Below are 26,028 nucleotides of genomic sequence, written 5' to 3' on the forward strand. Positions count from 1 at the left end.
GCCACCACTTCCTCCTTCCGGGATTGAAGGAGGAAGCAGTGGAGTTACAGTGACCGCAAGTTAAACCCATCGGCTATAGGCAGAGGCATAGGTAAGTTACTCCCCTCTAATTTCAACTAGGCTTAGCTATATACTCGTACTAACATCACTAATAAGATATACTATAACATCACTAATAAGATAGACTAGAACATCACTACTACGATATACTATAACACTATAACACTTTCACAACATCCTTATCTCCATTTCATCATTTTCAAGAGCTAAACAGCTAAACAGATATTACAATACTTGTATTCTCCAGAACTGAAAACTGCTCCACTTACCTCTTGTATGGTCTCCATAGGTGGAGGAGGGTCTTTATGGCGACACAGATTCACCATTACCCAGGTAACGTTTCTCAAGAAAGTAATGGGAATTGATGGATTGATAAATGACAGGAGAGGCTTGACCACACCAAGGCTGATCACATAATCCCGGCACTGAGGCCCATCACCTAATTACAAAGAGGAGATATGTTCGTTGTAAGAGCAGTGGCTAGATAGTGTACTGGTTAAAGACTCCGCCTCTGACACAGGAGAACAGGGTTTGAATCTTGGCTCCCTGTTCAGTAAGCAAGCACCTATGCAGCTCTGCAACTTTGAGTCCGCCAGGAGAAAAGCGTGATATAAATGTTCTGTGTCAATTTCATACATTTCAGGTCACCTTTACACGATTTTAACTTTAAAGTATAATCCATATTCAGAACTGGGACTGTACCACTAAATGCAGTCAATAATAGAATTTTAGAAATGGTTTTAATTAAAGCCTATACCTGAAGCCCCCAAAACACTAAGAAGGTCCTATGCTGCCTGACTCCAACCCCTGTATGAATATCATCCAGGATGAGACAATTCAGAGGAACAGCCTTCAATCTAACTTCTAATGAATCTCATCTCCTGTGAATGTGAACAATTGCATTTTGCATGGGGCTCAACTACTTTCCCCTAAAGCAGAACTAAACTCAGAACTTCTTCTGTGCTCTAAAATGTATGCAACAGCATAATAACCTTTAAAGAAAAACATGTTCCAACTGACAGAACTCCTGCAATAAACCTGCAGTGTGGTAACTTCCTGGTTTGGTGGGGGAATGGAAAGGGTTAACCTCTGTTATAATTTAAGTAGGCCTCAGTGATTTGGACTGAGTTAGTCAAAAAGGCTTGGGGTGCACACTTGCCCTTTAAGGGGATTTTCTCTTAGAGAGAAAATCTACAGTTCTGTCAGCAGAACAAATACATACCAAGAAGCTGTTCTATGGACAAGGCCACAGGTCTCACTGACCTCAACATGTACACCACAAGAACAGTAAACACAGCCATGTTTAATCAATATAAAATTCCTTGCAACTAAGTCAAGGGGTTCATAGAATATTAATCAAGTAGGTGTGTATCATGACATTACAAGGGGTCTGAGCCAATAGTAGGTTCCGGGAGGAGGGATCAGATGAGGTCACATTTAACGCTTTCTGGTTCGTATAAAACCAACAGCCGGTTTACAGAGAGACACTCTTTCTGCCCCTGTCACCGCTGGTCTTAATCTTTACTTATATATTTATTTATGTCTCGTTAGTATATCTTGTATGCTGTATATACTTAGTTTAGACGTAACTTAGCATAGAAAGAAGATAACTGACTAACATTCAGGAGGAATGTTAGTCAAGAGCTTGTAACACAAATGGACTTAAAGAACGATTGCTTCGCTAAGATGTAACGACATGTAGAGATGAGTATCGGTATATCTGTTGACTTAATAAACTCCATCAAACTTTGAAGACGCCTAAGAAAGTCTATCTCCTGCTTGCTCTGATGAGTCGTGTTTGCAACTCTGGCTGAGGAGTTTGCTGGTGCCGGAAGAAAGGTGTGTTGCCGAGAGAAACATATAGTTTATAACAACCTCCTGTTTTTAAATATTAGCTCAGAAGTGGCAGAGAGCTGGCAGTTCAAGTTACATTGGCAGATAAGGGAGAATTAAACAGGGTGTTCTTTATTAACACACACATGGTCAATTTCTCTGCGCTTTCCTTTTCTCCTGAGCAACAGTACAGGACCGCTTTAAGCTACCAAAAGAAAAGGAGGTAGTGACAGGGCAGGTGAATATTAAACGCTGAATAGAATTACGGATCTTCAATAAAAAGCCTTTGATGTCAAAAATGAATTTAAACAAATATTCACGCATGGGATGAGTTTATCAACATATGCAACAAATTCTGAAAAAAAACAAACAAACAAAAAACCTTACCAATGATATTTCCCAGTGCCCATACAGCCTGCTCACACACATTCTGATGAGGTGAATGCAGTAGCCTTAAGAACAGAGGAACAGCATCTGTAACAAAAAAATAAAATAATAATTTAAGGACGCCATGTAAAATACTGCCAAACAATTCGATTTTTATGATCATTCAAAAAATAAGTCCCCCACCCCACCCAAGAGATACCATCTTGTCATGTGTTGGTGGTGACAAGATTAGTGTGCACCAGTCTGGTGACAGTTGGCCAATGGGAGCAGTAATTAAGACAGGAAGGGGTGGGCACAATTTAGAATGGAGACTTGAGTCTCTCTCCATAAACCTTTGGGCATATAAAAACAATGTGTGGCCATTAATTATACAGCAAGCCTGGAAACCTGTGCTGTTTCCTATAAAATGAAGGCTGCCAATCTGTCAGGCCTGGTTGTGTCTTTTATGGCTGCAGGAACTTCAGCAGTCACACCTGAAGTAAGCCGGTGGAATCGGCACATCTGATCTGTATACCATTTTCTGGTCAGTGATTCAAGAAGCATTAAAGGGAGCCTAAACTGAAAAGGATGTGGATTTTCCTTTTAAAATACCAGTTGCCTGACTCTCCTGCTGTTCCTGTGTCTCTAATACATTTGCCACAGCCCCTCAACAAGCATGTAGATCAGGCGCTCTGACTGAAGCCAGACTGGATTAGCTGCATGCTTGTTTCAGGTGTGTGAAACAGTAACTAATGCAGCTAAAGAGATCAACAGACTGCCAAGCAACCAGTATTGTTTGAAAGGAAACATCCATATCCCCCCTCAGTTAAGGTTCCCTTTAAGGCTACAAAAAAAAAAAAAAAAAAAAAAAAAAAAAAAAAAAAAAAAAAAAAAAAACACAGCCAAAACATTCGTATTTTTGAAAATTATAATATCACCATGTTTCCATAAAGTGAAATACAAGCCAGACATTTGTTAGAATATAAACAGGTAACAGTTAAAACTTAACAAAATCGAATGGCTCTCTGTATCTCTACTGGCGGTATTTAATATCACCTGCACCAGAGACAAAAAAAAAAAAAAGTAGGGGAAAGGCACCTTCTAGGTTCTCTCTAAAAATTCATCCACAGCTCTTGCTGCGATGACAAGATTTCAGGCCCCCCCCACATAGGAAGCCTCATACGTGTGTAAATTTTGGAACTAAACATATATGTCTACACTATTAACACCTAAACAAAAGAGAGGGAGCACCGTTTCCAAAAAAAGAGTATGCAGCGTGCCCAAGGTCTCTCCCCAGTGCCTCCTGGGAAGTGCAGTCCAGATAAAACAGAAAGGACCGGAACCGCTGTCTTGTATCAAAGCTCTTTTAATAGCACCAAAGTGGCAGCAGTGACAGACTGCTGTTTCGGTTTACACCTTTATCAAACTGCTCAAAGCCTTTGAGGCTTTGGCTTTGAGCAGTTTGATAAAGGTGTAAACCGAAACAGCAGTCTGTCACTGCTGCCACTTTGGTGCTATTAAAAGAGCTTTGATACAAGACAGCGGTGCCGGTCCTTTCTGTTTTATCTACACTATTAACACCCACATTCCAGTGACAGGAACTAAGACAGGCATATAAAATCGAATAAGGCTTGCACAGTATAATTGCACGAGATAAATTGTAGTTGTACCTTGTGTATTTAAAGTGAACCTGTAAGGAAAGAAGTGCCCCTGGTGGTTATCTCAAGAGAGGGAAGCCTCTACATACTAAAGAGGCTTCCCCTGTCCTCTGCAGCAGAGGGAATCCAGCGCTGGGACCCCTGGAGAACCCCTTACTGACATGCACTTGCACACTAGCAGCTCTCTGCTCGGGCTTCCTGCGGAAATAGAGACTGATCGGAACCGCTCTGCTACCCAGGTGCAGCTCCTTCTGCCGTAGTGTAGAGCTGCGGCCACTTTGTTATCCCGGGGGCTTCCAGCGCTGGATTGCCTATGTGAAGAGGATGCTGGAAGCCTCATTAAGATCAAGAACCCCCCCCCCCCTGCTGAGGCAAGACGACCCCCCCCCGGGACACTTTTTTCCCTTACAGGTTTTCTTTAAAAAAAAAAGTGAATTCATGCTGCTTGAATGGCTATCTTTCGATTTTGAAGGTATTTAAACAACTTAGAAGAAAATATTTCTTATGCTGGCTTATGTCTCTAAATAACCGGTTTTACTGGTTAAGCTGCAGTGTCTCTGCCTGTTTTATTGCTTGGTATTGTGGCTGGTTAGAAGGGCGCTCACTGCAAAATAAAAACCCCAAAAAAAACCCCTCTAAACACTTTCTTACAAAACAGTTGTAAAAGACATGCATATTGCAATGATCAGTTGTGACTGGTTATGCATTTTTAAACGGACAAGGCTGAGGGTGCAGCCAACAGACAAACACCCAGTAAGGAAGCTTAGTGTCTGCTCTTTGCGCATCTAAATACCATGGAAAGCATTCTTGTGCAGTACTAAAACCTTTACAGCGCTCACATGACAAAGAGCACAGACCATCATATTTGGAAGAGTGCTTACCGCTTGAACTGGAATAATAGGCAAAGACACTAAGCAGCAGAAGGCATAAGCCCCACTGGGCCAGTATTGGGTCTCTAGTTCTGAACGGATCAGGTTTGCGTTCGCTGTTTGCACACAGTAGAACTATTCAGTCCAGTGGGCAGGCAAAACACCCCTCTTTTTGAAATACGGATGTTTCTAAATATTCAGACTTTTTGAAAGGTAATTTATCTGAAAATATTAGCTTTACTCTAATTATGTTATCACGACTTATCAATCCATGCATACATGAGGAGCAAAAAACTCAAACTGTTGTAGTCATGTTGGATTGCTGTGGCTCTAACATTAATAAGCTATAGGCTTACTATACACCTTGGTGTGTGCCTGGCTTTCAGGGGCACAAAGAATATTTGCATATTCTGGAGTGATGCATCATGGGAACCACACTTGCTCACTTAAAAACAGAATTATTGCAAATGCCTCCTGTTTTAAGAATGTGTCACTTTTTAGTAATAGGGCTTTTCGGTCACCTTTTAGCCCCTTAGTCTCTCTCCTAGGGGTTCTGGGTCATCATGAGCTATGTAATTATTCTGTAGTGCTGGTCCAAGCTCTATCACATAGAACCATATTAATCTGTATCATGCACTGATGAGGAGCAAAACTCAGAAACGGCTGTATTCATGGTAGATTGGTATGGCTCTGTAAAATGTACAAGCTATAGGCTTGGCTCACTATACACCAGCATTTCTGTTCTGGATGTACGCCTGGCTTTCACGTGCATAAAGAAATGATTTGCATATTTGGGAGTGATGCATCATGGGAAACCACACTTACTTCTTTAAAACAGAATTTTGCCTTCTTAAAACAGAAGGTATTTGCAATAATTCAATTTATCATCAATTAACAAATATACTAACGTGACTGGACTACAGCTTGTGTCTGTTCAGATGTTCCTGATGCGATATTGGTCAGAGCCCAAGCAGCTTCAAACTGGAGAGATGGGCTAAATAAAGAGAAGAAAAAACACTAGATGCAAAAATGGTTTTCTGAACACTAACCTTAAAAAGAACAAAAGTAAAAAAAAAAAAACCACGTACTTGTCATCTCTTTCAAGACAGTGAACCAAGATTGGTAATATTCCTGACTTAATCAAATCATCAATTGGTGGGTTCCGATCACTGGAAAGTAGTTTCCTGTAAACAGGGAGCCATGTTAATAACTTGCAGTTAAAAGCATGCTTTAATATTTTCCAATGAAGAAGAAATCCATGATACATTATACAAGAATAAAACGTAAACACAAGATAATTGTTTTCATAGTAGCAATAATATAGAAATGTCTTGGTGTTTCATTTTTATCGTAAAAAGGTTAAAATGTATGTTCTTTAGACAATTGCATAAACAGGAACCAAAAGGCCAATATGACCAGATGGCAACTATAGATCTTTTCCTTGAAGAGAACCAGAGACGAAGCACCCTCATGTATTTTATTACATTTATCAGTGGGAACATGACAGTAAACACCTACCCTGTTTTTAGTTTTTTTTCTTCTCAGTCTAATCTGTTATCAACTGTGATAAGACTGATTCAGTCTAGGTTTGACCTGGAATCATTATAGCTGAGTCACTCTTCTGTGGAGTATTTTCAAGCCCAAGCCTGCCCCCTCCTGGCCCCCTACTCAGAGCTGTTGACATGGGAGGGGCTGCTGCCAAGAAAGAAGCTCTGAAACAGACAAGTGTATCTGTGTGCAGTGTGCAGCCAGTCATTATCTACTGTATGCAGTTTCATTTTTATGAGAGACACTTCCTACAGGCAGCCACACAGCATACCAGAATAATAAAGTTGAAAGCAGACAGATGAAAGGCTGCAGCAGCCCTGCTTGTCTATAGTCTCAGAGGCTAGACAGCACATCCAAAACAGTTTATAACATGGAAGCAGAAGAGATATGAGCCGGCAGCCATATTTAGATATTTCCTGGAGCAATCATGGATAAAAAACACTCAAAAAGGCACACCAGAGTGGCGAAATTCTCAGGTAGAGCATTTATTCTTTACAAGCTATCAACTAATATGTTTATTTTGTGTGAATCGTTCATCTCTGGTTCCCTTTAACAGGGAAACTATGTGTGCATGTTCCATTGTATAACTGGTACATGTAGGTCACTGCACAACCACTGCCATTCTGAAGGCAGTTAGTGGAAGGGAGATAAAGAATTAAAAAAAAAAAAAAAAATTCCATAGCGCCACACGTTCCTAAAATGGGGCACAAATTTGTGTTTCTTGCATTCTTCAGAAAAATGAAAGTAAAGGACTAGTCTTGGACCAAAAGGCATGGATAAGAGGATTCATGATGGTAAAGGCGATGTAACTATTACAAATGATAGAGCCACAATTTTGAAACAGATGCAGTTCTTGCATCCAGCAGAAAAGATGTTGGTTGAATTATCTGAAGCTAATGATATTGTCCTAAGTTGCTACAAAAAGGTATTCATCCCACTACTATTTGAGTCATTCCTGTTGGGTGCAGAGAAAGGAAATTAAGTTTTAACCCCTTAAGTATCAGCGGTCTCTGCCCCCTTGAGGACCAGAGACTGCCGGTACCAGAAACCGCGGAATACCAACAAATCACCATACATAACAGCCGTCCACCACAGGCCCGCCGGTCAGGAGCCGCTTTCATTGGCTATCAATGTAAGCCAATTAAGTTGCTTACATTGATATATAGGGTCAGGAGCAAATTAAATCGGCTCCTGACCCGCTCAAAGGGCTCTGCTGTTAGATACGACGGCAGTTAGTTGAAATCTACTCCCTGGCAGCCACAACAGCATCAAAACAGGGCGTAGATGTCAACTAGTGTCGTTCTTAAATGGTTAAGCAACATGACTCAGCCAGTGGAGTTGAGTGACTGAGAAACATTATCAAACAGTTCATGAGTAGAGCAGAATGAAATACCTTATGTGCAATGCACTCCGCTCTACTCATTGACTTCACACACGCAATGCTGCTTATTGCAGTTTAGTGCATTCCTCACTGGCACCAACTCTCCTCAAGGAGAATTTCTGTACAATTATTTTTACTAGAAAGCCAGTTTCCCAAAAATTATCTCTTCCAGCAGGAGGAAATGAACATGCTGGTATCCTGGCCAGACGCTTAAAGTCAGAGTGCAGGAATATTGGGCAAGACAAGGCATGGGGAGAATTCATGTACATACTCATACGTTTTCATTGTGTTTAGATTTACCTTGCTGCCTGGACAGCACTGAGCTGAATTCCTTGGTGGTCACTAGATGCATTCTGGAACATGAAGAAATTGTTCAAATTAACAAAAATAAAAAAAGGTAATGCTAAGAAAATTAGGAGTGAGATTTAAAAATTATATTACCTGTACAATAGCTTCCAAAGATGTATTTTGCTAAAGGAAGAGAACAAAGTTTAGCTAAACACAAGTATGTAAAAAAATAAGATAATCAAGTTCTCCTAACAGTGCTAACTGCTCTCTTCTGCAATTTCACTAACAGTATCCTGTGCGCCAGGCTCAGTTCACACTATGCTGGTGCGGCAATGTATTTGCATTGCGTGGTTGTGCCACCGTGCTTCTATAGGATGAACAATTAATCCATTTGTCTTAAAAAATAAAAAAAGGTAAACTGTAGGACCGTTTGCACTAGGAACTAGCCTGGCAGCACATCTAGTGTAATCTCGTGTATGTGGTCATATTATTTTTATTTATAAAGTGCCAACATATTCCGTGGCGCTGTACAACGCTGTCTCAATTTATACTGCCCAAATGTATGGGGTCACTTTAATGACTATCTACACTGCACTACAAGATAGTGTATTTCCCAACTGCCAGGGTGCTTGGCTTTGACAGTCTAGTAAAAGGAGAGCAAACCTTTTATTATTATTTTGAAACCACCACTACAGTAACCTTAGTGGACAGTGATCTGCCTCATCTACAATGAGGAACTTATATATTTTCATATGTGCTTAAGGACCAAAAGGCAGAAAAGACAGATGCTAGACCAAACTAATTTTTTTCCCGATAGTTAGGGACAATTGATTGGGAAACCATAATGAAGCCCCAGAGCTGAACCCACAAGCATTTCAGTAAACCAACCCATAGTGCCATGATTGCCTGAGTTTAGAAGGAGCATGAGCGTTTCATACACACCAGATCACGACTAGGGATGATCAATGAGATGCAAATTGTTCCATAATTATGCAAATTTTTATGCAAATGTATGCAGTTTGAAAATGGCCCAATCAATTTAAACTCAGGTTTACATGGTTTTTTCCATTTTCAAGCTGCATATATTTGCACCAACTCTAAATAATTTGCATATCTGTGATAATCCCTATTCACAACCACTAACAGATTTTCCTCTAACGTTGCAGGTTCTAGGTTTCCTAAAGCAATTTGGAGCAATCCACTTGCATTTTGGATTTAGCCATTACTGACAGAGTCCTCTTTTACGCACAGCAAAAAAATAAAAAACAAACACCCTCATCATAATGTGTCTGACAAAGTGCAACAGAAGCCCAAGAGGACTGGACTCCAAACTCCAAGTGTACCATTTCTGTCAATAGCCAGCATCTGGTGAGTGCAAGTATCACCCTAGCTGTTGTATGGCACTGGGTGGAATTTAATAAGCATTACGTATGAAAACTGTATAAAAAACAGAGAACCATTTTATAAACAAAAAACAAAAAACAAAAAACCCAAAACAAAACAAAAAAAAAACAAAAAACTTACCACTCTAAACTCAGCATCTACATCAGAATCTTCACATGCATCTTCTTGTGGAACATTTCTCCTCTTTAGCAAATGCTCATCTCTTTTATTCTATAGACAGGTAAAAAAACAAACAAACAAACAAACATTTTTTTACTTGAAATAGGTCATTGTTTTTCGCTTTATTCTGTATACACTTAGCTTTACACACAGAAACAGATGTCCATTTCATTGTAGGAACCTCAACATATAATTTTAGTGCTGCGTAGCTTCTATGGTGTTTAACCACTTGAGGACCTAGGGCTTTCTACCCCTTAAGGACCGGCCACTTTTTTTCCATTCAGACCACTGCAGCTTTCACGGTTTATTGCTCGCTCATACAACCTACCACCTAAATGAATTTTGGCTCCTTTTCTTGTCACTAATAAAGCTTTCTTTTGGTGCTATTTGATTGCTCCTGCGATTTTTACTTATTATATTCATCAAAAAAGACATGAATTTTGGCAAAAAAATGATTTTTTTAACTTTCTGTGCTGACATTTTTCAAATAAAGTAAAATTTCTGTATACATGCAGCGCGAAAAATGTGGACAAACATGTTTTTGATTAAAAAAAAACCCAGTGTATATTTATTGGTTTGGGTAAAAGTTAGAGTTTACAAACTATGGTGCAAAAAGTGAATTTTCCCATTTTCAAGCATCTATGACTTTTCTGACCCCCTGTCATGTTTCATGAGGGGCTAGAATTCCAGGATAGTATAAATACCCCCCAAATGACCCCATTTTGGAAAGAAGACATCCCAAAGTATTCACTGAGAGGCATAGTGAGTTCATAGAAGATATTTTTTGTCACAAGTAAGCGGAAAATGACACTTTGTGAGAAAAAAAAAAAAAAAAAAAGTTTCCATTTCTTCTAACTTGCGACAAAAAAAAAATGAAATCTGCCACGGACTCACCATGCCCCTCTCTGAATACCTTGAAGGGTCTACTTTCCAAAATGGGGTCATTTGTGGGGTGTGTTTACTGTCCTGACATTTTGGGGGGTGCTAAATTGTAAGCACCCCTGTAAAGCCTAAAGGTGCTCATTGGACTTTGGACCCCTTAGCGCAGTTAGGCTGCAAAAAAGTGCCACACATGTGGTATTGCCGTACTCAGGAGAAGTAGTATAATGTGTTTTGGGGTGTATTTTTACACATACCCATGCTGGGTGGGAGAAATATCTCTGTAAATGACAATTTGTTAATTTTTATAACACACAATTGTCCATTTACAGAGATCTTTCTCCCACTCAGCATGGGTATGTGTAAAAATACACCACAAAACACATTATACTACTTCTCCTGAGTACGGCGATACCACATGTGTGGCACTTTTTTGCACCCTAACTGCGCTAAAGGGCCCAAAGTCCAATGAGTACCTTTAGGATTTCACAGGTCATTTTGAGAAATTTCGTTTCAAGACTACTCCTCACGGTTTAGGGCCCCTAAAATGCCAGGGCAGTATAGGAACCCCACAAATGACCCCATTTTAGAAAGAAGACACCCCAAGGTATTCCGTTAGGAGTATGGTGAGTTCATAGAAGATTTTATTTTTTGTCAAAAGTTAGCGGAAAATGACACTTTGTGAAAAAACACAATTAAAATCAATTTCCGCTAACTTGTGACAAAAAATAAAATCTATGAACTCGCCATACTACTAACGGAATACCTTGGGGTGTCTTCTTTCTAAAATGGGGTCATTTGTGGGGTTACTATACTGCCCTGGCATTTTAGGGGCCCTAAACCGTGAGGAGTAGTCTTAAAACGAAATTTCTCAAAATGACCTGTGAAATCCTAAAGGTACTCATTGGACTTTGGGCCCTTTAGCGCAGTTAGGGTGCAAAAAAGTGCCACACGTGGTATCGCCATACTCGGGAGAAGTAGTACAATGTGTTTTGGGGTGTATTTTTACACATACCCATGCTGGGTGGGAGAAATACCTCTGTAAATGGACAATTGTGTGTAAAAAAATCAAAAGATTGTCATTTACAGAGGTATTTCTCCCACCCAGCATGGGTATGTGTAAAAATACACCCCAAAACACATTATACTACTTCTCCCGAGTACGGCGATACCACGTGTGGCACTTTTTTGCACCCTAACTGCACTAAGGGGCCCAAAGTCCAATGAGTACCTTCAGGATTTCACAGGTCATTTTTGTTTCAAGACTACTCCTCGCAGTTTAGGGCCCCTAAAATGCCAGGGCAGTATAGGAACCCCACTAATGACCCCATTTTAGAAAGAAGACACCCCAAGGTATTCCGTTAGGAGTATGGCGAGTTCATAGAAGTTTTTATTTTTTTGTCACAAGTTAGCGGAAATTGATTTTAATAGTTTTTTTTTCACAAAGTGTCATTTTCCGCTAACTTGTGACAAAAAATAAAATCTTCTATGAACTCACCATACTCCGTACGGAATACCTTTGGGTGTCTTCTTTCTAGAATGGGGTCATTTGTGGGGTTCCTATACTGCCCTGGCATTTTAGGGGCCCTAAACCGTGAGGAGTAGTCTTGAAACCAAATGTCGCAAAATGACCTGTGAAATCCTAAAGGTACTCATTGGACTTTGGGCCCCTTAGCGTACTTAGGGTGTAAAAAAGTGCCACACATGTGGTACCGCCGTACTCAGGAGAAGTAGTTTAATGCGTTTTGGGGTGTATTTTTACACATACCCATGCTAAGTGGGAGAAATCTCTGTAAATGACAATTGTTTGATTTTTTTACACACAATTGTCCATTTACATAGAAATTTCTCCCACCCAGCATGGGTATGTGTAAAAATACACCCCAAAACACATTATACTACTTTTCCTGAGTACGGCGGTAACACATGTGTGACACTTTTTTGTAGCCTAAGGGGCCCAACGTCCTATTCACAGATCATTTTGAAGCATTTGTTTTCTAGACTACTCCTCGCGGTTTAGGGCCCCTAAAATGCCAGGGCAGTATAGGAACCCCACAAGTGACCCCATTTTAGAAAGAAGACACCCCAAGGTATTCTGTTAGGTGTATGGCGAGTTCATAGAAGATTTTATTTTTTGTCACAAGTTAGTGAAAAATGATACTTTGTGAAAAAAAAACCAATAAAAATTAATTTCCGCTAACTTTTGACAAAAAATAAAATCTTCTATGAACTCGTCATACACCTAACAGAATACCTTGGGGTGTCTTTTTCTAAAATGGGGTCACTTTTGGGGTTCCTATACCGCCCTGGCATTTTACAGGCCCAAAACCGTGAGTAGTCTGGAAACCAAATGTCTCAAAATGACTGTTCAGGGGTATAAGCATCTGCAAATTTTGATGACAGGTGGTCTTTGAGGGGGCGAATTTTGTGGAACCGGTCATAAGCAGGGTGACCTTTTAGATGACAGGTTGTATTGGGCCTGATCTGATGGATAGGAGTGCTAGGGGGGTGACAGGAGGTGATTGATGGGTGTCTCAGGGGGTGGTTAGAGGGGAAAATAGATGCAATCAATGCACTGGGGAGGTGATCGGAAGGGGGTCTGAGGGGGATCTGAGGGTTTGGCCGAGTGATCAGGAGCCCACACGGGGCAAATTGGGGCCTGATCTGATGGGTAGGTGTGCTAGGGGGTGACAGGAGGTGATTGATGGGTGTCTCAAGGTGTGATTTGAGGGGGGAATAGATGCAAGCAATGCACTGGCGAGGTGATCAGGGCTGGGGTCTGAGGGCATTCTGAGGGTGTGGGCGGGTGATTGAGTGCCCTAGGGGCAGATAGGGGTCTAATCTGATAGGTAGCAGTGACAGGGGGTGATTGATGGGTAATTAGTGGGTGTTTAGGGTAGAGAATAGATGGAAACACTGCGCTTGGGTGGTGATCTGATGTCGGATCTGCGGGCGATCTATTGGTGTGGGTGGGTGATCAGTTTGCCCGCAAGGGGCAGGTTAGGGGCTGATTGATGGGTGGCAGTGACAGCGGGTGATTGATGGGTGGCAGTGACAGGGGGTGATTGATGGGTGGCAGTGACAGGGGGTGATTGACAGGTGATCAGTGGGTTATTACAGGGAAGGACAGATGTAAATATTGCACTGGCGAATTGATAAGGGGGGGGGGGTCTGAGGGCAATCTGAGCGTGTAGGCGGGTGATTGGGTGCCCGCAAGGGGCAGATTAGGGTCTGATCTGATGGGTAACAGTGACAGGTGGTGATAGGGGGTGATTGATGGGTAATTAGTGGGTGTTTAGAGGAGAGAATAGATGTAAAAGCTGCGCTTGGGTGGTGGTCTGATGTCGGATCTGCGGGCGATCTATTGGTGTGGGTGGGTGATCAGATTGCCCGCAAGGGGCAGGTTAGGGGCTGATTGTTGGGTGGCAGTGACAGGGGGTGATTGATGGGTGATAGGTGATTGGCAGGTGATTGACAGGTGATCAGTGGGTTATTACAGGGAAGAACAGATGTAATTAATGCACTGGTGAATTGATAAGGGGGGGTCAGAGGGCAATTAGAGCGTGTGGGCGGGTGATTGGGTGCCCGCAAGGGGCAGATTAGGGTCTGATCTGATAGGTAACAGTGACAGGTGGTGATAGGGGGTGATTGATGGGTAATTAGTGGGTGTTTAGAGAAGATAACAGATGTAATCGATACATTCGGGAGGTAATCTGACGGCGGGTTTGCGGGCGATCTAATGGTGTGGGTGGGTGATCAGATTGCCCGCAAGGGGCAGGTTAGGGGCTGATTGATGGGTGGCAGTGACAGGGGGTGATTGATGGGTGATAGGTGATTGGCAGGTGATTGACAGGTGATCAGTGGGTTATTACAGGGAAGAACAGATGTAATTAATGCACTGGTGAATTGATAAGGGGGGGTCAGAGGGCAATCTGAGCGTGTGGGCGGGTGATTGGGTGCCCGCAAGGGGCAGATTAGGGTCTGATCTGATAGGTAAAAGTGACAGGTGGTGACAGGTGGTGATAGGGGGTGATTGATGGGTGATTAGTGGGTGTTTAGAGGAGAGAATAGATGTAAACGCTGCGCTTGGGTGGTGATCTGATGTCGGATCTGCGGGCGATCTATTGGTGTGAGTGGGTGATCAGATTGCCCGCAAGGGGCAGGTTAGGGGCTGATTGTTGGGTGGCAGTGACAGGGGGTGATTGATGGGTGATAGGTGATTGGCAGGTGATCAGTGGGTTATTACAGGGAAGGACAGATGTAATTAATGCACTGGCGAATTGATAAGGGGGGGGGGGGGTCTGAGGGCAATCTGAGCGTGTGGGCGGGTGATTGGGTGCCCGCAAGGGGCAGATTAGGGTCTGATCTGATAGGTAACAGTGACAGGTGGTGATAGGGGGTGATTGATGGGTGATTGATGGGTAATTAGTGGGTGTTTAGAGAAGATAACAGATGTAAACAATACATTTGGGAGGTAATCTGACGGCGGGTTTGCGGGCGATCTAATGGTGTGGGTGGGTGATCAGATTGCCCGCAAGGGGCAGGTTAGGGGCTGATGGGTGGCAGTGACAGGGGGTGATTGACGGGTGATTGACAGGTGATTGACAGGTGATCAGGGGGATAGATGCATACAGTAAACAGGGGGGGTTGGTCTGGGGGGGGGGGTCAGGAGGGGGCAGGGAGCAGGGGGGGGGGATAAAAAAAAATAGCGTTGACAGATAGTGACAGGGAGTGATTGATGGGTGATTGGGTGCAAACAGGGGTCTGGGGGGTGGGCAGGGGGGGGGTCTGATGGGTGCTGTGGGCGATCTGGGGCGGGGGGGGGGAGAAATCAGTGTGCTTGGTGCAAACTAGGGTGGCTGCAGCCTGCCCTGGAGGTCCCTCGGACACTGGGACCACCAGGGCAGGAGGCAGCCTGTATAATACACTTTGTAAACATTACAAAGTGTATAATACACTTTGTATGCGGCGATCGCGGTGTTAACATTCCGCCGGCGCTTCCGTATAGCCGGCGGGATGTTGCGGCGGGCGAGCGGTGAGGCGCCGGCGGAGGATTGCGTCACGGATGACGCGATCGCTCCGACCATGCCCTTAGAAGGACCGCCGCCTCTGTGGGTGAGCCGGTCCTTCAGGGCTCCACTTCCCGGCCGCCGCTGTGCGTTAGGCGGTCGGGAAGTGGTTAAGGGCTCGTTTCCACTATTGCGGTGCAGAATCGCCTGGATTCCACCGCTGATGTAATAGCATATGGATGCGAATATTTTCGCGTTTGACGCGAATTTGCATAGGTGAGGGTATATGCGAATTTAACCATGTCACTTGCCTGTTTGAAGTTACATTGGTACCTATGCGATTTCGCATGAAAATTCGCATACCATAGCCGCAGGCGAATTCCCTATTAAATACATTAGCGGCGATTCGCATGCATTCCACTCGCAGGTGAATTCTGTGGCTCCTTTGAGCGTTTTTTCACCGCTGAAAAAAAACGCACCTCAACAACGCTACAGTGGAAACAGGCCCATCCACTTGCATTACATGTGCGAATCTGCATGCGTTGGACGCATGCAGATTCGCGATAGTGGAAACGAGCCCTAAGGGTTGGTTCACACTGCAAGAGCTGTTTCTAAGCTTGTGATTTGAAAAACTTTTTGCTAATGTAATGCTATGAGCTTGTTCTCACTTGAGCAGTGTGATTTTATAAAAATCCCCCATAGCATTGCATTAGCAAGAGCTTTTTAAAATCACTAGCACTAAAAAAAAATAAAAAATAAATAAAATAAAAGATCACGCAGTGTGAGGTCGCAGCATAAAACTTCTCTACGGTCTCCACAAAGGCGACCATCTTGTAGTTGGCACAGCCACACTTCAAAGTGGATGCAAGTCCAGCGCGTTCCTGAGGTCAGGTGAATGCCAAAAATAAGTGGTGGTTCAGACCTGCTGCATGACGGGAGATAAGCATGCCCAGTCGCTATAGTGCATGCCGGGAGATGTAGTCATTACATCTTCTGGCCAGATGTAGAAACATTAAAGAGACACTGAAGCGAAAAAAAAATGATGATATTATGATTTGTATGTGTAGTACAGCTAAGAAAAAAAACATTAAGATCAGATACATCAGTCTAATTGTTTCCAGTGCAGGAAGAGTTGAGAAACTCCAGTTGTTATCTCTATGCAAAAAAGCTATTAAGCTCTCAGACCAACTTGGTCGTGGAGAGGGCTGTTATCTGACTTTTATTATCTCAACTGTAATTGAACTGTTTACTTTTCCTCTAGCAGAGGAGAGTTTATTACTTCACAGACTGCTCTGAAAGACTCATTTTGAATGCTGAGTGTTGTGTAATCTGGACATATTATAGAGTGATGCAATGTTAGAAAAAACACTATATACCTGAAAATAAAAATATGAGAATATTTTCTTTGCTGCTAATCTTCTAGTAATTATTCATAGTACACAACCAATTCATTATATCATATATATTTTTTCGCTTCAGTGTCTCTTTAAAGATTACATCTCCATGCATGCACTATGGGGCAAGCACGCTGCCTTTCCCAGCAAACCTGCTCCCAGGGAAAGCAATGGACTGTAGTGACAGCCACTCTGTGTCAGGGCTGGTTCACATTGGGGCGATTCTTGAGCGCTTTGCTGATCGCCGGCAATCAGCAAAGCGCTGCTACAGTGTATCCCTATCCACACTGCAGCGGTTGCAATTTCAATCAATCGCAAACGTGCTGCATACAGCGTTTTGGGGGCGATTGCTCTGTGAATCCTGTTCTATTGAAAGGGAATCACAAGCACAAATCGTGCCAGAATCGCAAGATTTAAGTTAAAATCATGATAGCAGAGAAACTAAACTGCAGCACCCAAATAACTCACCATGGCAAAACAATTATTTCAAAATACTAGATCTGTCATTTTAATATGGAAAATAGATTTGTTTTACAACAGTAATATCCAACAACCTTGTTCAAGGTTTGAGATTAAATTACATCCAATATTTACCTTTCTTAGCTCAACAACAACTTCATTTCTTTGTCTTCTCATGCTCTGCAAAACAAAAAAATTAAACAATTTAGCATTATATGTAAAATATGCACTGGAAAAGCACAGCAATATTTCACTTGGTCGGAGGAGACATCAGAAGCCAGAATTAATGCAGGTTACACCAGCAGCATAATGGCTCATTATGTAAAAATGCATTAGACTGCTTATTACCAGGCAGCTGTACAAGAAAACCAGTTTTTACATATTATGTAGGGTAGGGTGACTGTTCTCTTTAAAATGACAGCCAGGAACAATGCCGTTCTCAGAAATAACATACTTAACTTTACAAGATTCACCTGGGCTAATCCAATGAAAATGTCCTCTCTTCAGAGCACCAAGATATACAGTCAGGTCCATAAATATTGGGACATCGACAATTCTAACATTTTTGGCTCTATACACAACCACAATGGATTTGAAATGAAAAACACATAGGCCTCAATTCACTAAGCTTTATCAAACGTTTGACGATTTACCTCATGATTAAAATCTAATTTTGAATTCACTAAGGTGTTACAGATTTTGCATATGTGCCTGCCATTTGTTAAGGGACCAAAAGAAATAGGACAGAATAATATTCACAAATAAAAAACTCACTTTTATACTTGGTTGCAAATCCTTTGCAGTCAACTACAGCCTGAAATCTGGAAAGCATAGACCTCACCAGACGCTGTGTTTCATTCCTGGTGATGCACTGCTAGGCCTCTACTGCAACTGTCTTCAGTTCCTGCTTGTTCTTGGGGTATTTTCCCTTCAGTTTTGTCTTCAGCAAATGAAATGCATGCTCAATCGTATTCAGATCAGTTGATTGACTCGGCCATTGCATAACATTCCACTTCTCTCCCTTCAAAAACTCTTTGGTTGCTTTTGCAGTATGCTTTGGGTCATTGTCTATCAGCACTGAGAAGCGGCGCGAGTTCTGAAGCATTTGGCTGAATATTAGCAGATAATATTGCCGAAACACTTCTGAGTTCATCCTGCTGCTTTGGTCAGCAGTCACATCAATATAAGAGGTGTTCCATTGGCAGCCATACATGCCCATGCTATGACACTACCATCACCATGCTTTACTGACGAGGTGGTATGCTTGGGATCATGAGCAGTTCCTTTCCTTCTCTGTACTCTTCTCATTACTCTGGTACAAGTTGATCTTGGTCTCATCTGTCCATAAGATGATGTTCCAGAACGATGAAGGCTTTTTAGATGTCGTTTGGCAAACTAATCTGGCCTTCCTGTTTTTAAAGCTCACCAATGGTTTAAATCTTGTGGTGAACCCTCTGTATTCACTCTGGTGAAGTCTTCTGTTGATTGTGGACTTTGACAAAAGTAGCAAGATGAATTCAGAAGCTTTTCAGGCAACATTATCTGCTCATATTCAGCCAAATGCTTCAGAACTCAGATGTCGTTTCACAGTGCACATGGATAATGACCCAAAGCATATTGCAAATGCAACCAAAGCGTTTTTGAAGGGAAAAAAGTTGAGTATTACGCAATGGCCAAGTCAAATCACCTGACCTGAATACGACTGAGCATGCATTTCACTTGCTGAAGACAAAACTGAAGGGAACATGCCCCAAGAATAAGCAGGAACTGAAGACAGTTGCAATAGAGGTCTGGCAGAGCATCACCAGGGATTACACAATACTTTTTTTGTAAGAATCGTTCCGATAGATGCCTTCGTTGATAAAATTCCGACATGTCCGAAGTTCCGCTCGATTTCTTATAGAAGTCAATGGACAAAAGAAAACAAAAATGAGTGGAAGATAAGAGAATCGAGCAGAAAATCAAATGGTTAATAGATCGCGCGCCGAATCGAACGCAAAAAACGTATCGTGTAATCCCAGCATAAAAGAGTTTATAGTAACAATGGAGGGTACAGCGACTGGCACTACGGCGGCACTCAAAATATGTCACAGCTTGCAAAACAAAAAGGCATAGATTCCACCAGGTATCCGCACATGTACAGCACAGCGTGCTCAGGATCAAGAAACGAAGATATCAAGCTCATTCACAACATAGATGTATGAAGATCCGGCACTGCTTCTAGCTTTAAAAAGAGCTTTATTGCCAGCGGCTCTTTCAATATGCAAAAAAGTTTCCAACAAGTTTCCAACAAGGTAGTCAAGAAATATTCATGCGGTAAAAACATGCAAGGTGCACATACCCGTTGTGGTTAGTGAAGGCTGTGGGGCATGGTGGTAAGAACGGCCCGCCTAACGTCCGTTTCGCTTCAGTAGCGTCTTCAGAGGCAGTGTGGCAATTCACGACTGTCCGTTTCCGGGTTAAATACTGCATGAGGAATCAATTCCGGGTCGCTTCTACGCGTACAAAAGTACGCATGCTCCCACTAACGTACGCATGAATGCGTAATGACGTCAATGGAGCATGCGCACACTACCGGAACTTCCCTGCGTCGTTTCATGCTTATGTAATTACGCATACAAACAATTACGCATAGTAGAGAACCAACTAGTAGCAAAGGGCTACAGGAAGCCAGTATCAGGAAATACATTCTTGCATCGGACCAGCTATCATCCATCTCACGTCTTCAAATCACTACCGTATGGCCAGTTTTTACGCCTGCGCAGAAACAATACCACATTTGATGATTTTCTTGAACAAGCAATGGACCTTAGAGCAAAGCTATTGGATAGGGGTTATACTCAGATAGAACTAGACCAAGCAATACAAAAAGCTAGCTTGATAGATAGCAAAGATATAGTGAAAAAGAAAAAGAGGAAAGAAACAAAATAAAAACAGAGAGAGGTTAGTGTTCTCATTTGACTATAATCCAATGGCAGACGCAATAAGGCGCAATATTTTAGAGAAATGGAATATAATAAAACAGGATCCATCCCTGAAAGATATTTACAAAGAGCCACCCCTGATAACTTTTAGACGAGCCCCAACCATAGGCGATAAAGTCACCTCCAGTGAGTTCACGATGCCAAGGGAACTTAACTGGCTAGAAAGAGGACAGACCAAAGGTAATTATAGATGTGGGCATTGCTCAATTTGCCCACAATTAGGCAGAGGGAGAAACGTACAAGTAGGTCCTGTGGACACGAAAGTACAACACTTTACTTGCCAAACAAAGTTCGTGGTTTATATAATATGGTGCCCATGTCATCAGTTTTATATAGGTATGACAACTAGAGAAATGAAAACGAGAGTGTTGGAGCACTTCAGATCTGTGGATTCAGGGAAAGGATGCCCAAGGCTCATAGAGCATGTCAGGATGGCTCATGGAAGCAATGCGAACTGCCTAACCTTTGCTGGCTTAGACCATATGCCAGTGCCACATAGAGGAGGAGATAGAGAACGATTACTCTTAAGAAAGGAATCCAATTGGATCATAAAAACAGATGCGATGGGCCCTTTAGGCCTGAACGAAAATATAGAAATGGCATGTTTCCTGGATCCTTAAAGTATAGTTTAGCTTTAAAACTTGAGAGTATAGAGTAGGTCCATTTGTATGTCTGTACTGTAGGAAGTGTTGTTTTTAGGGTAGGGGCGATTTCTGCGCATCGGGAGTGCTATAATGGGGCTGATTGGGACGTGGGCCTCCGACTTGGTTTGATTATGTTAATTAGTAGAAAATATTCTCTTAAACGAATTCCTGACAGCGGGGGGCCACTGCCCAGTCTTAGCTCCATGAAGCCCTCAACAATTTTTTGGTGGGAGCTTTTTGCATCTCTTGATGTGCAGATTTATTCCCCTATACATTTTATTTTTTTAAATTGTTAACACACCAGCCCATACCCGTTTGTGCTGCCACCTTGTGGCCATGTAGCAGATTGCTAGATTCGACTTGTAAATGGCAATCATAAGCATGGTTCGCATACTCCCATCGATGTCCATACGCTTGCATGCGTACATCGATGTTTGTATGCGTAATTACGTAAGCATGAAACGACGCAGGGAAGTTCCGGTAGTGTGCGCATGCTCCATTGACGTCATTACGCATTCATGCGTACGTTAGTGGGAGCATGCGTACTTTTGTACGCGTAGAAGCGACCCGGAAATGATTCCTCATGCAGTATTTAACCCGGAAACGGACAGTCGTGAATTGCCACACTGCCTCTGAAGACGCTACTGAAGCGAAACGGACGTTAGGCGAGCCGTTCTTACCACCATGCCCCACAGCCTTCACTAACCACAACGGGTATGTGCACCTTGCATGTTTTTACCGCATGAATATTTCTTGACTACCTTGTTGGAAACTTGTTGGAAACTTTTTTGCATATTGAAAGAGCCGCTGGCAATAAAGCTCTTTTTAAAGCTAGAAGCAGTGCCGGATCTTCATACATCTATGTTGTGAATAAAAGTTTATAACAGCTCCGAAACGTCCCACTGTGAAAGAGGCCTCAATCCCCAAAAGCACTATCATTTTTCTAGCAGTGAAGCAGATATAACCAAGCAATTGATAATGGTTATACAAAACACTAATGCCACTTTAACCAGCATACACATCACTCCCTGAAAACAAACATTTGAAATACCTGCATTGATAAAAAGGTCAAACACTGAACAGGATAAAGAAAGGTTTGAAGTCAGATGATAATATTTGCCTAGGACAAGCTTCTGTAGGTGAAGCCATGTAATATAAACAGTTGAATGCATTAGCAAGTTAATGCCTAGAACAGGCAGATTTATAAACTAACAAGATTTATAGCACATCCTGGAGAGGATGCAAGTGATCTCTGGCAATGTCCTGGCAACTTTCCTGCCATTTGCTAGCATTTACAATTAAAGCGGACTTAAACTCAGAACTTCCTCTCTGCTCTAAAAAGATAAAACAGCATAAGGGTGCATGCACACATGCAATTTTGATTGGCCAATCACTGACCAATTTTACCACCTCAATGTAGTATGAGGGCAAACAGACAGAATACTATAAACAGATTGCATAGGTAAGGTCTCACACTACATAGACGTGGTACAATTGGTTAGTGATTATGTGTGTATGCACCCTAACCTTCAAAGAAAAAGATTTGTTACAGCTGATACAAAAAGAAAATACAGTTACCTTAGTGACAGAACATCTTCGATATGTAGGTTGGGAGGGTATATTGCTGTTATTTTTGCAAATATGGGCTTGTAATTAGTGATTGATGCAAAACAGAAAACAAACCTTTATTTCCAAATAAAATATTGTCGCCATACATTGTACTAGGGAAATATTTTAAAATGTAATAGCCGAGGCAAATGGCAAAAAAAATATTTGAAAACTATAAAAACTGACAATTTTTTTTCTTATTTGCATTAAAATGCATTTAAAATAAAAATTCTTAGCAAATTTTACCACCCAAAGAAAGCCTAACTGGTGGTGAAAAAAACAAAACAAGATATAGATCATTTTGTTGTGATAGATAGCGACAGTTATTGGCAAGTGAAAGGGATGATCGCTGAAAGGTGAAAATTGCTTTAGTTCTTAAGTGAAACCCTTAGGGCCCATTTCCACTTGCGTTTGGGATGCAATCACCGCCTTCCAACCCACCGCGGGTACTCCTGGTTGGCACCTCAACAAACGGACGAGACGTCATGCAGCTTCCCGTTAGCAGCAATGGAGACTCTGTTGCGTGCTGCAGAAATCTTCAGCATGCTATCCATAATTTCCCATGTCGTATTGCACGTAGGCAAATTTGCGTCAATAGAAACTGTTCCATTGACCTACGGGAGCTTCAGTTTAAATACGGTGCAGTGATCGCACCGCGTGTAGTGCAAACCGGCCCTTAAGCTAGGAACCCACTACAAGTCACATATGGCAATCGCTGGCTTTTTGTAAGCGATTTAATTAGAGTTTTACAGTGATTTTGGAAGCGATTTGAAAAAAGTGGAAGTCTTTTGCAAGCAATTGTGATTTTCAATTCTGATTGTCATTTAAATTTTTACAGTTTCCAGTAATTCAAAATCACACAAATCGCTATATGTAGAGATTTATTAGTGATCTGCAAGAGCTTCATTACTTGACATTGGAACCCAAGCGCTCCCAAAATGCCAAATGTCCTGCAATTGAGAATTTCCCTAATTGCAATCGCTCCAGTGTTCAGTCCCACCCACTTACATTAAAGTAGATCTGAATGCATACGCAGGACTAGGGTTGCAACGGTATGAAATTCCACGATATGATAACAGTCAAAATAATACCACGGTATTACAGTATACGTATTGTACAATTATGGTGGCCGCAGCATAGGTAGCCAGTGATAGGTGTAGATAGTAGTAAGTGGCCGCGGGATAGGTGTAGCCAGGGATAGGTGCTCGCAGCAAAGGTAGTCAGGGATAAGTGTAGCCAGAATTAGGTGGCCGCAGCACAGAGAGCCGGTAGGGAGAGGGGGCGCAGTAGCAGGGAAAAATACTCACTTGCCGGCAGCAAGGTCCTTCACGATGTAAGAGCTTCATTCTACTTCCTGTTCTTGCATCATCTTGTAATAGCACCCAGGGGGTGCTGTTTCAGTGAAATGTGATACAAGAACAGGAAGTACAATGAAGCCAGTACATCGTTCAGGACGGAGCTGGCTGCCTGCAAGTATTTGTATCCCTGCTGCTGTTCGTGCGCTCCCCGCCCTGCTCCCCGGTTGCCCTGCCCCTAAAATCGGTAAAACGAGATTGTGCATGGTATGATTACCATGCACAATCAAACCGCAGTATATCGTCATACCGGTATACAACGTCAACCCTACACAGGACACAAGAAAACACAGATTAATCCACCCTGTATGTATTTAGAGACTTTAGCCCAGACATGGGCAAACTCGGCCCTCCAGCTGTTACGGAACTACAAGTCCCATAATGCATTGCAGGAGTCTGACAGCCACAGTTATGACTCATAAAGGCAAATGCATTGTGGGACTTGTAGTTCCGTAACAGCTGGAGGGCCGAGTTTGCCCATGCCTGGTTTAGCCTGTCTAATTCCCCCTCATCTGTGACTAATTACAACTGTAATATGATATCAGCTGTGTCAGCACAGGAATCTCACCAGGGCAGCTCATTTGTAAACACAGGATATTATCACCTATGTCGGCTTCCATGAAAGCAGGAAGTAGACACTGCAGATTTATTGCAAGATTTCTTTCAGCTGCAACAAATAAATGTTTTTCTGTAAAGGTTATTATTCTGTTGCTAATCTTTTAGAGCAAAGCGGAAGTTCTGAGTTCAGGTCCGCTGTAAAAATGAGACAGATTTCAATTTAAAGGGATACTGTATGGGGGTCAGGGGAAAATGAGTTGAACATACCCGGGGCTTCTAACGGTCCCCCGCAGACATCCTGTGTTGGCGCAGCCACTCACCGATGCTCCGGCCCCGCCTCCGGTTCACTTCTGGAATTTCAGACTTTAAAGTCTGAAAACCACTGCGCCTGCGTTGCCGTGTCCTCGATCCCGCTGATGTCATCAAGAGCGCACAGTGCAGGCCTAGTATGGTCTGTCTGCGCAGTACACGCCTGGTGACATCAGCGGGAGCGAGGACACGGCAACGCAGGCGCAGTGGTTTTCTGACTTTAAAGTCAGAAATTCCAGAAGTGAACTGGAGGCGGGGCGGACAATCGGTGAGTGGCTGCGCCAACACAGGATGTCTGCGGGGGACCATTAGAAGCGCCGGGTAAGTTCAGCTCATTTTCCCCCGACCCCCCTAGAGTATCCCTTTAAGCCATTTACTTTCTTTTTTACAGTAGGTGTATTTCTCAAAATTACAGCATGTACCCTTTTCTGAATGGCTATATTTGCCAGACACCCCTATTGTGGATAATCATTCCAAAACCCCAGGACGCATATATTTGATAGAAGTACTCCATAATTATGTATAAAGGTTTTTCAAATGTTCAAGTTTTATTTTTTTTTAAACCTAAAAATATATATTTAAATACAATATTTTTTTACCTCAAAATTTACAATGGAGTGGCTGTAACAAGCACATCATAACACATGCGATCTGCATGTAGACAACCTAGGTGTTAGAACAGCTGTCAGCATTACATGGATTTTGAACCAAATATAAAAAGTTTCTCCTTACGTCTGTCCTCAGTGACTCACCTTGCAGGAAGTGAGGAGAAGCTTCCCCTTTATAAACAGCAAAAACCTGACAGATGGTGAAATACTTTCCCCATCTGGGCAGCAGATACACACCTGGCCACCCACATCACTCCTGCAACAACCTAACCACCCCACGGCATCTCGCACTCCCATGCTCGACTACAGGACTTCAATAGAGCTGCCCCCATTCTGTGGAATTCTCTTCCACTGCCAATTAAGCTTGCCCCCTCCTTCAAACAAGTCCTCAAAACTCACCTCTTCAAGGCGGCCTACCCCACCTTAACGCTGCTTTAACTCTCTCTGCAGAGAACCTCTTGAAGCAGCCCCCCTCCTTTCGTGTCACCACCCACTCCCTCTATTACACAAGCCTATGGCAGGGCCCTTTCTCCTTGTGTATCATACTTCATTGTACACTCTACCCAGAGTAATGTGAACTTGTATTACTGGGACTTAAACTCCAGTGTATGATCTGGAATTGTAATGCTACCTATATTGTGTACCTTATTGCTTA

The 26,028-nt window shown here is 42.5% G+C and overlaps 1 protein-coding gene across 1 annotated transcript in view; it reads right to left on the reverse strand.

Annotated features, from left to right (window-relative positions):
* KPNA4 (karyopherin subunit alpha 4) overlaps positions 1 to 26,028 on the reverse strand; it is a 70,628-nt gene that overhangs the window by 19,013 nt on the left and 25,587 nt on the right. Inside the window, exons 2-9 of the mRNA XM_068280932.1 lie at positions 17,443 to 17,487; positions 9,528 to 9,617; positions 8,157 to 8,186; positions 8,016 to 8,068; positions 5,875 to 5,970; positions 5,695 to 5,780; positions 2,281 to 2,367; positions 330 to 499 (exon numbers count right to left, since the gene is read on the reverse strand). Of these exons, the coding sequence (XP_068137033.1) occupies positions 330 to 499; positions 2,281 to 2,367; positions 5,695 to 5,780; positions 5,875 to 5,970; positions 8,016 to 8,068; positions 8,157 to 8,186; positions 9,528 to 9,617; positions 17,443 to 17,487 (657 nt within the window). The remainder of the gene's footprint in view (positions 1 to 329; positions 500 to 2,280; positions 2,368 to 5,694; positions 5,781 to 5,874; positions 5,971 to 8,015; positions 8,069 to 8,156; positions 8,187 to 9,527; positions 9,618 to 17,442; positions 17,488 to 26,028) is intronic.

Source organism: Hyperolius riggenbachi, chromosome 4 (genome assembly GCF_040937935.1).
Source record: "Hyperolius riggenbachi isolate aHypRig1 chromosome 4, aHypRig1.pri, whole genome shotgun sequence".
NCBI classification, from domain to species: domain Eukaryota; kingdom Metazoa; phylum Chordata; class Amphibia; order Anura; family Hyperoliidae; genus Hyperolius; species Hyperolius riggenbachi.